The sequence below is a fragment of the Cottoperca gobio genome, chromosome 5 (assembly GCF_900634415.1).
Source record: "Cottoperca gobio chromosome 5, fCotGob3.1, whole genome shotgun sequence".
Taxonomy (NCBI): domain Eukaryota; kingdom Metazoa; phylum Chordata; class Actinopteri; order Perciformes; family Bovichtidae; genus Cottoperca; species Cottoperca gobio.
Window position 1 is genome coordinate 11,567,329 of NC_041359.1, and position 11,330 is coordinate 11,578,658.

At 41.1% G+C, this 11,330-nt stretch overlaps 1 protein-coding gene across 4 annotated transcripts in view; it reads right to left on the reverse strand.

Moving 5' to 3' along the window:
- The window catches only part of LOC115008492 (arf-GAP with coiled-coil, ANK repeat and PH domain-containing protein 3-like), a 62,482-nt gene that overhangs the window by 50,906 nt on the left and 246 nt on the right, over window positions 1–11,330 (reverse strand). For all 4 annotated transcript variants that reach the window (XM_029432137.1, XM_029432136.1, XM_029432135.1 and 1 more), the window contains exon 2: window positions 10,012–10,296. In XM_029432137.1, coding sequence (XP_029287997.1) covers window positions 10,012–10,058 — 47 coding nt within the window. In that variant the 5' untranslated portion in view covers window positions 10,059–10,296. The remainder of the gene's footprint in view (window positions 1–10,011; window positions 10,297–11,330) is intronic.

Below are 11,330 nucleotides of genomic sequence, written 5' to 3' on the forward strand. Positions count from 1 at the left end.
GGCTTGTCCCGATACATTTTTAAGTTTTGCCGTGAGCCATTTCAACAGGATGTAAACAACGAGGACGGCAGTTGATATTTTATAAAGATGGTGTACGAAGAATCCAAAACAAACAAAAAGCCACCATGAAGTTGAAAGTTCTGCAGACAAACACTTCTCTGATTGAGACTTTTGTTCATGCATCAAGCTGTTTGGAGACACCGTGTTCTCCTCGTGGACCTTTTGATTCTGCAGTGTGAGAACCCATTGGCTGATGTACTGTACATGTTTAAAAGCTTTATGCATGTGTGCATACATGTACTAATGTCTTGAGAGGGTTTATCCATGCATGCCTAAATGTGTGGCAGTCAGCACAGTCTGCTCACCACAGATGCATTCCACATATTACACGCCGGCTGGTCCTGCTTGGTTCCTCCCGTGTGATTTAACGACATCCTGGGGAGCAAACTCTACCCGGCAGGTTTTGGGGTTCACAGTTCAGTCATGGCTAGAACTCTGTCCGGCTAAACAAAAGTCAGTCTCCTTGTTTCACAGTTAGTCATTATGACTTTGAAATCTGTAGTTTAGTGAAGACAAAATAAGTGTCTGGGCAAAACACCCAAGGATAGACAAACGTTTCCTACTGAGAAAATACCATGTAGTGCCAAGATAAAAAGAAAGCAGCCCAGGAACAAGATGCAGGCAATTCACTTAATAGTTTTGATTTGAGTTTCAACAGGCTTTGAAACTCAAATAGCCTCCCCCCCCCCCCCCCCGAATCCTGATCTCAGTGGGGATGAATGATTGCAAAGGGCTGAGAGCTGTGGGAAGGTTCAATTTGCGCCACATGTTTCACTCTTGTAACTCATGACAGGGATTACATTTGTTCTGGCATAGGACGTCTACATCTGCCACAAACCTGACTGACCTTGTTGTTTTCCAATGTTTCATATAAGGTCATTTCAAAATAATTCCCAGAATCCCTTTCATAATGTCCGATGTTTCCGATGTTGAGCTAGATTTACGGGTTGGCAAGGCAAGGCAGAAATACTGAAGCTTTCTTTTCAGGATGCATATTCCTGCTGATGACGGTAATGTCTTTATTGAAGAAGTCATTACATTAATTGGGAGGTTATAATTAATTGCCTATTACCCTAAAAATCAATTTTTGCTCCATAATTGGAAAACTGAGTACAGAGGCATTACAGTTGTGACCATTGAATGACCGCTTGCTAAACCTCTCCCCTGTTCAGTCCTAGCTTAGCAACCGTAACTAGGCACCTGCTCTTTATTTGGTTGGGGTATACATAATGATCACATGTTTATTTATAACACTGTCATTACCCCAGTGGCTAACCAGCTCTACCCCGCAATACAGGATCGTTGTTGCTTCTTTATTTCCTTGTTTCGTACATGAATCATCAACTGATCACGTGCAGCTTTAGTCTCAGTATGTTATCATTATATCATTATATCATTATATCATTATATCATTACATCATGTTCACAGCCATCATGTCCATATCTAAGAGAAATCACCCAATCACAATGTAACTTCTCAATATCTAGAAAAATGCACATATTTAATAAAAGAAAGGTGTCTTTTATCAATGTTAGTCACAGTCAAGTCAAGTCTTTTATCCATGTTAGTCAAGCAAGTCTCAAGTCCTCAAATGACCGACTCAAGTCTGATGAGTCCCCACAATCCATGGTTGCCGGCTTGAAATGATTAAATGTTTGTATTTATTTCTCTATGAAATCGGAGACGTTGTTACTCCTCAATTCAATCGGTAAATCCATTTTCATTGTAAACTGTATATATGCACATCTGTTCATACAGTGTATCCACATTGAATCCATGACAAACACTCTTGCTGCCCATGTTTTTAACCTTGAAAAAGAATCAAAGCTAAATATAACTGCACTGTGGTTCAAGCATCTCCTGTGAAACATTAACATGTACCATGCGGACAGGTCTAAAAATAACCCAGGATAGATCAGGTTGATATTATGGATAAACCCGTAAAGCCATGGGGAATGGTATCTGATCAGGCATATTCACCAACAAGTCCAGAAATCCTCTGTGCAACAGATCGAAGGCTCACATGTCCTTTGAACTGCAATCAGACACAAACTGCGCCAAACCAATTCCTGCAGTTCTACATTATCCTGCACACTGCTGCTGAACGGGAAATTGTATTGAGGTTCTCAGGGTAATAGTGTGTGAGCTTTAATAGGGTGTGTAGGCTATCCAGTTGATTTAATCAGAGTGTGGTTACTGATAATCCTATTTCATATATGGCACTAAGTCCGCCGGCAACACGTGCAGCAGAAAATCTGCTGCAGCGTGGATTCAGTGGAAGTGTCCACGTGTTGGACTGATGTTCTCCCATGAACACGTCAAACTACTGCATGCTTGACAAGCAGGCAGAGGCAGGAATATGAAAATATGATTAGCCTACATGCACACATGTTTGCATGCACGTGCAACACAAAAGCAGAGCAGATAACGACAGTGAAAACCCCACATAGGCTCTAGTTACAACACTTGTACCCAGCATCATTTGCTAAAGATTTGGTACTCAGTGTACCGTCTTTTTTTAGTGCAGTTGTAAATCGGTAGTGGGTGTAGGATTTCTGATAAAGCAGAAGACCCTGTTAAACCTTCTTGACGGGTTGTAGGGCTAATTTAATCAATCATCAGTGACAGGCGGAGTGACACACCTGCTCTGACGTGATGCTTTAGAGCTGGAAGATAGATAGCTCGAAGTCTGCATGTGAGTTTATATTATTATTTTGACATCTGAACTGGGCTTCTGTATGATTGATCACTCTGGATTAAGCCATCAGATCCTGTTTATTGGTAAATACTTGATCTCCTGCAAGAGGAATTCCAGATTTGTAGGCAGAGAAGCAATCGCGATCCGTGCACTGCACACCATGTTTTATACAAACAGGTCAGTCGCCACACAAGATGCTGTGTGAGCAAATATGCAGCTTGAAAGCTGTGGGGCTGTCAAAACCTCTCTTCCTGAAATATTATTACTGGCTCCAAGATTTATGGATTCAACAAATGTTTGCAGACAGCTCCTGAGTTCTGCCTTTTCTTATTTGAAACCTCTTCAGGGCACACGTGACGCCACATGGCTGAAATTTACGGAAGCAGTGTGCTCACTTTATCTGACATCATCTTGGGGCATCAAATCAATGTACACATGCTTTCAAATCAACAAGGGTGGGGCTGCCCTCTTTGTTCAACCGGATCCGCTGTCTTTCAACAGTGAATTTTCTTTGTTGAGGAGAGAAAGAGTACCGCAAATCTACCACAAAGGCCTATATTAGAGGGTTAGACAAGACATAGATGCTGGAGTGCCAAACCCAGTAACCCCAATCCTCCTTCCCACATCTCCACTGACACAACTCCTTTGAAGTAACCACAATTTTTCATGCTTCTGACATGAAAGGCGTGTTTCCTGCAGTTCACAGTCAGAGCGTTCCACCAAGTCCTTTACCTTTACAAACACAGTGCGAACTAAAATATTTATGTGAACTGAAGGAGGATGTCAGATAGTTTTACGAGCCCTGATGCCCTTCATTGTCTTTTTGTGACACTTGTAGGTTACAAGAGATTGAAAGGTCAATTGGTGGTTAAATGGTTGCTTTCCTGAGGAGGAGGACCAACAACGTCATCAGGAGTTTATTAAAAACTATCACTGTCTCCCTGATCCTCAACCTACTGCTGCCTAACCTGGAAGAGCCTGTATCCCTAAATACAAGAGTGTGTTAGAAGCAAGGCTTGAAGTCATTTAAAACTACTGCATCATGTGTGTCTTTACAACTGTATGTAAATATGAAGCAGTGTGTCTATGTCAATTACTGACTGAACCCCACTTTGGAAATTTCAGTAATCAATTTTAAAAATATGATTTCCAGTGTATACATATTTTTTTAGGGTTCAGAAAATCAATAATAGAATAAAGACATATTCAAAAGCTATATTCAAATTGCTAAGATTTAATATTCTAAACCACATGGTCAGATATATCCAGTTAAATATTGAATACACTGTATATGCATCTCACAGTGGCAAAAGTCTAATCTAATGTATTATTATTATTATTATTATTATTATTATTATTATTATTATTAAAAGTGATGTAACAGTAAGAGAATCTAGCGCTTATATTATTTGCAGTCGGCAGCAATGTGCAGATTAAAAACACATTCATCATAAACTTCTGCTGATGTATTTGGCCCAACATAGAGATTATTAAACATACATAAATACATCCTACCCATAAGTCCAGCATAAATGAATAGTTTAACCTTCCTATATCTTCAAATAAAAGCCTAACGCTTGGAGGGCACAAATGCAAGAGATTTGCTCGCTATTTTCTGGTGTTTGCCAGTAAACACTGAAGGAAGTTCTGTATTTAGAGAACAGACAGAATTCTCAAGCAGAGCAATTTTGTTAAAGTCGTCTTTAGCATAACAAAAAACAGGACTGATAAAAGCTTTACCATGGATGGAGAAGCTCCATATATGGAGGGTAAGAGGAAAAGCATTCCAGGCCAGCACGGTCGTTTTCTTTCTGTCAGAGCACATCTCCTGCGTACGTGGACGCATTAGGGAGAGTGGTTGGGAATGAGTGTCTTGACATTAGCAACTTAATGTGAGTGGTCTGGAATCTTTCTAAACGTTTTGCCAAGGACTTCATGTTGCAGAGAGGATCTATTTCTGGTGAAGTTCAGAGGGTCAACCTCAGACAGAGGTTTCCTCCAAAACAAGTTAAAGACAAACAGAAGGACATTGGGTGAAAGCTTCATGTTCCTACAGCTTTGGTCTGGGACACTGTCCAGGCATCATTGCATTAGCAAAGATGCAGTACATCAGTGTCAGCCTACTTTGGCAACAGGTAATCTTATTCAGCACTTTCATGCATTTTCTTATAAAACCACCTGCACCGTTTCGAGGTCACCATGTACAGTTCCATTTACTCTGCAAATAACACAACTCTCTCTGCTCTGTGTTTCTGTGTTGAAGGGGACAGATATGAGCCTCTCTCAACATCCTTGACCGAGGCAGAGGGACAGGTAGTTGCTATGCCCGGCGAAGCGAGTAGTCACACTTGGCAACAACAGTGCTACTTCCCCTCCCCTGACAAGAGAAAGCAGCGTGGTGCATATTTACACATTTCACAGGCTGCTGACCAATAGGAATTCTCAGATAAGCAAAATGATGATGTGTGTGAAAGGAGGATTATTGGTGATGATGACGCAGGTGGGGAATAAAACTCCAGACAGTTAAGAGAAAGCAGGGCGCCAGACAAATATATAGAGCATCAAAAAGCTCTTTAATCTGACCATGCTTTTAAAATAATGCAGGAAATCACATATAAGAGGGGCCAAAAGCCCCTTTCTATGTAGAGCTTTCAAATCTCTTACCAAATCCAATTCACTGAGTTATATAATCTTAAAATGTTCTTGCATTTCCTTTATCTTAGATTTTATCATGATGTATGTTTTCAATAGAATGTATTTATGATAACTCTTCAAGGCTAAAGATTTGTGTTAACTGCCTTACTGACTGTGGAACTTAATAAACTGGGACTGGTAAACCAGCACAAGCAGCAACATCTCATATGAGAATGTGCCAAGGAATGTGAGGTTTAAGAACTGCTTCCTTTTTTAAAGCACACCCGCTGCAGTGACAAGTTGTGACCTCATATCTGTTATTCCTTAATTAACTATTGTAACCACAGGGGAAGTCTACAACTGACAGGAGCTAATCAGGTGCTGCAGATATGAAGAGTGCGAGGGCTGAACATTCAATCTGAATTTCATCAACATCGCAATATTAGCTGGTGCAACATTCAAATCACAGGAGGTGCAATATTTCTTTAAGGAAAAGTATGCGCCTAAATGGCATTCTGAAATACATATGGTGGTGGTGCAGAAATGTCCTGGCCTACATATCGTATTCTACAAGTGCAAATTCGCAATAGCTGCGACAACATGCATTCACTTGTTCATACATTCACACACACAACCTCACAAACACTTGACCTGTATCCCAAATGTCAGCCTCCTAGGGTCGCCAAATGGTGGGGACATTTCTGTGGACGAGCCACAGAGCTGCTGGTCGCAGCTATAAATCTTTGCTTGGTACAAATCGTTGCAAAAAAATCACACCATTATCATTTTAATAATTTGTTCAATGAAAATGAGAATAATTAATTCAAAAATGATCATTCCCTCCAAAATCTTGAATCACATCGTAATCGCTCGATCAGCATTATCAGATATGTTTTGAAACCTGTTCAGCCCTAGTGGGAACAAGAAAGATCCTCCTCAAAATTAACTTTTAAACAGGCAACATTGCTCAGATATAAATATAAGATTTAATTATCTATCTAAATGTATATGTGATTTTCAAATGTGTCTTTAGCTAACTGTTAACTGTTCCTGGCTGCATGGTTTGACATGCAGCAACCTGAAGCCAGAAACAATTATCTGAATGTGATGTCAACTCACAAGCAGGTTTGGCAACTTTGAAGTGAGATGAAGGTGGTGAAGGTGGCCCATAGTTTTGGCTTAACTGAAGATTTTTTGAAGAGAACTATTTCCTTTTAAATACTGTGTGATTTTGCAGTGGACTACTTTGAAAACAGCTTCAATAAGATTACATGTTTCTAAATGTCTTGAACTAATGTCACATGTCGTATTTTGTTTTATAATGAGGAGTATATTTGCAAGATACCGTCTGTCTCCTGTCACTTTTTGAATCTTGTTGACTTACTCACTCAACCGGTCTGGATAGCCTGGTGCTGTGCGCTGTATGTGGGTGGGATGAAAAGACAGAAACAAATGAGAGCAGGAGGCCAACAGGTGCGGATGGTTCTCCGGATCTGTTAACCTTCAGCTGTACACTCACTGACCCCGATGAGATACCCATTGCCACCCGAGGCAACATCTACTCTTCCATATCCAGCATTAGGGCTGGGTGATATGGAAGAAAATCAAATATCACCTGCAGCCTTTAGATCCAGGAAAAGACAACACTTGTGCTATATAACGATATCCAAAATCTACGACAATATTGCGTCTTCTATCACAATATTGATATAATATCGATATATATTGCCCAGCCCTATCCCCTGTTTTCATTTTGTTATTAGTCTACATATGACACTGATGCCGTAATGCATTGGAAACACACCTGCAGTGAGCTTGATATTATCAGTAAGTGAGGGTTTCAACATTGGACCCTGGCGCCTCACCAACTCCGCCATGAACCACAGTTACTTACAATAACTATTATAACTCTAATAAAGCTAACTACTAATAACTCTACTTTTACTTTTACTTCCCACAAACTGTATCAAGACAGAGAGTAGGCGGACCTCCTCGTCAAATTGAAACTCTTCGCTGTGTGGGAAATTAAAAGCAATGATGGCGTCTTCTCAAAGCACCCACTCTCCACTTCCATTCTTAGTCTCCGTCCTCTTTTCTCCGAGCTCCCATTTGTCTCACTTACAGTTGCTAAGCAACAGCTCACACCCACATGTGCAAAATAATACTTACATTTAGTCCTTTCATTGACGACATTGTTATGATATAAGTTCTAAAAAAAGATTACGTACTTGCCTTTAGGATCACTAGATCGGTGACTTTAAGGTGATTTACAAAAAATGAAATAGTAATGTGTTGCACTGTTGTAAGATAATCACAAGACCGTGCTACGGCCGCGACTGATATCAAAATATCATGTTCAAGTCCGTTGGTTTTACCTCATAATAATGACCTTGTCGAAAACGTCTCTGTTCTGCCCTCAGAATAAAACCACAAGCATTGAAGATGGTAGATCTCAGGCTCCCTCCAACAATGCTCATCAGACACTTCTGTGAACTCTCAGTGAGGACAAAGACTGACCAAAAGTGCCTCCAGGGAATCAGATTACAACCATTTAGTAGCAACAACTATAGACAGGTGCACAGGGCTCCGTCTCAGCTTTTGTTACAGAATGAATGAATGCAGCAGGTGACTGTTGATAAAAGGTAAGGCAGAGAAGAAAGAAAGAGTTTAGCATAGACAGAGACGGAACAAAAAGATGTGTGTTATAGATACCGAGACACATACCTTAAACACTCTTTCACACTCGCCCAATCATGCATACAAGTATACAACAGGCCTGACACAAGTTAAGACCTGCAGTGAGAGGGTGTGTGAGTGTTTTCTGAGGACCATGTGTGGGAAGACAGACAGGACCGGCTCGCTGCTCTTCTTCTGTTTCTCCAGAATGACAGAACAAGGAAGAGAAAGAAACCCAACATAATGGAAGATTGTGCAATGACGGTCTTTAATTAAATGGCAGTTTGTGGTAATGGTTGCGTCACGTGAACCTGCTCTTTGGTCAATGCCTTCGTTATTTATTAGAAGTTGTTTAGGCATTTAGAATAGCTGCTGGATAATTGTATCATTATATCATGAGGAATACTTTGCTCTGGTTTCATGTGTATGTGTTTGTTTACAGTATCCTGCACCGACAGGTGATCAGACACTTGGATAATCTCATGTACACAGTTGAATGAAAAACAAAGTGTCTCATCCTCCATGTTAACATTATAATCCAAATATGATCCCAACCAGGATAAGGATTTGTGTCACCATCATCATGATCACAGTATTACGCAACATTACATTTTCCCTACTGCTTGTAAACCCTAGGAAACATCAGCTTCCTTTGTCAGTGTTGGGGTTTTCCATTGCAGACAGTCTTTATAATACCATGGAAAAGGGAACCAGGCAGAACATGTCTCTTCCTGTGACCTTCTGCTTCAGCCATCCATCACTGAGGTGTGATTTTAAGCAGCAAATTGAATGTATGTCTCTCTCAGCTCTCTTTCTTTCATTCCACTGTTGTCAGTCAAATCCCAAATCTGTGAGACGCACACTGTTCAAAGAACAGGGTAAGTTGTGTCTGAGAGAGAGGAAGAGGGAAGCAACAAACAGGCAACAGATGCTGACATAGAGAAACAGATCAGGGATACAGAGAAAAATATTTGTCTATAAACATCCTTCTCCTTCTCAGTAACACACTCAAAAAATGAGACTACAAGCCCATCTCCCTGGCATAACTAAGAGGGGATCCCTGTCCTACAAGCTGTTAGAATCTCCTCTCCTAGTTTCCCATCGGCATGACTGGCACGTGGACCAAGTGTGGCTACAACCCTCCAGCGGGAAGGCAAGGGGCCAAACAGTTGGATCTGTGCCCAGGATACAAGCTCCATCCCTGCAGAGAGAGAGTACTCCTTTCCCCGATGCCTCTTTGCCAGCTACACCAAAGCTGCTGCTGCTGCTGCTGCTGCTGCTGCTGCTGCTGCTGCTGCAAGGGCATCTCCTCTCAAATCTATCCACCAGTGGGTGACAGGGCCTCCTCCATGAGAAAAGACTGCACCCAACCTGTATGCCATGCTCCAACACTCATTGACACACTAGAGGGTCCCATCATACACTCTCACTTGTTTTTAAGTCCACATTAAAAGGAGTGCCCCTTTCTTATTCAGTGCACTTCAGATTGTTGATTAAAGTATGCTGAAAATCACTTATCATTTTCACACTAAAGCAAAATGGATCCTCACTATGCAATGAGTGTCCCTCCTCTCATATTCACTGAGCTTACGATACAACACTCATTCAAAAATCACATTGGAGCCACTGACACACGCGTGTCTTCCAGCAAATGCATCACAATGCAAATATGTGTTTTAATAACAAACCAAATATGACATTTAAAAAAAAAGGAATATGATTGAAGATTTGATCAAAAATGCAAAAAAATACCAAAATGAAAGAAAAACGCCATCATGCTGTTGAACACATGAACGAATCATCTCGTGTCATTTACACTGTTGATGTCACCACAAACATGAGCGGGAAGTGTTTGATCACCATCTAAAAAAAAAATCATGCGTAAAATAAGGTGTGCCATTTTTGCGCACCGCTGTGATGTGCCTGAGAGGAGCAGTCTTACCTGAATCGGGGGGAATCTTTTATACATTCTTCAAAGTCCACCGTCATTTTTGCGTTGTCTCGTGTATTCCTACTTCAGTCTGCCAATGTCATTGCCCGCGGTGGGATGTCGCTTGAACCGTAAGGATGGTGACTGGTTGGTGTCCCCTGACGCGCAGCAGTCTGTCGCCCCTCTCCCGGTGGCACCGTGACACAAAATGCGAGCTCAGTGCGCGGCAGGCAGATTACTACTACACTGCTGCCACTGCTGCCGAGACAGGCGAGAGGCGTAGCTGCACCGGGGAGACTGAAAGAGGAGAGGAGAGCGCCGACTAGTTACAACCTGCCGTAACACATCTGGAGAACAGGGGGAATCATGGGAGGATGAAGAGCTGAGACTTGGACAGAAATCTCCCAACATACTCTCTATTAAAACAATGCAGCGTACATCAGTATAACAAACAATATTTAATTAAAAAAAACTGTCTGGTGTACATCCAGTCATCCCCCCCATGTCTGTTCCACTCTAGAAACAGTCTATATACAATTTAGAAACAAGGGACTATGAGTAATATCTTTTAAATATCGTTTTAGTATTTAGTATAATTGGGTTACTATTCAACCCAATTATTCTGCCAAAACGCGGATGCCATCAAACACAATAAAAGCTCTGTATATAACACATATGTAAAGCATCTGGCAGTTTCAACAAAGCAGAGCATTTGATTATATCCTACATGTTGATAGTCTAAAGCACATCAGCCTTTAGAGCTTTATGAAAAATAAGTCTAAGAGTTCTAAGACGAATCTCTGTTTTGTTTTTTTTTTACTTTAATTAAGGAAATCAGACTTTATTCACAGATTTCGGACTGTAAATTGTGCAATAATTAAGTGAAATCAAAGAGCAAAGTGCAGTGTAACCTTATTATTACGCTAAGATTTGTTTTAATAACATTGATGTCAGAAGGTTTTCTTTTTGTATGTCCTACTCCTCTCCCAATGATCTTGAACCGGTCTGTTGCTCGTGTTGACTCTCTTTATCGCACTCGACCCATCTCCACTGTATATCGTCTCTGACCGCAATGATTTTTAAGGCAGATGGCTGAGCGGCTTGTCGAGGATGACGTCGACACACACCCCCTCTGTGGATTTTGACGCAATCAAAAAGGGACCGACAGGGCTGCAGAGTCCTTGCTTAGAAAACGTTGCGCCTTAAACTAAACATTAATGCTTAAATGTGTGGTTCATTCACAGTACAGGCAGTGACCATATATCACATATATAAGTGCAAACGTGGAGAACGACTGTTGTAAAGGCAGCACGTGAACGAACAAACAAACA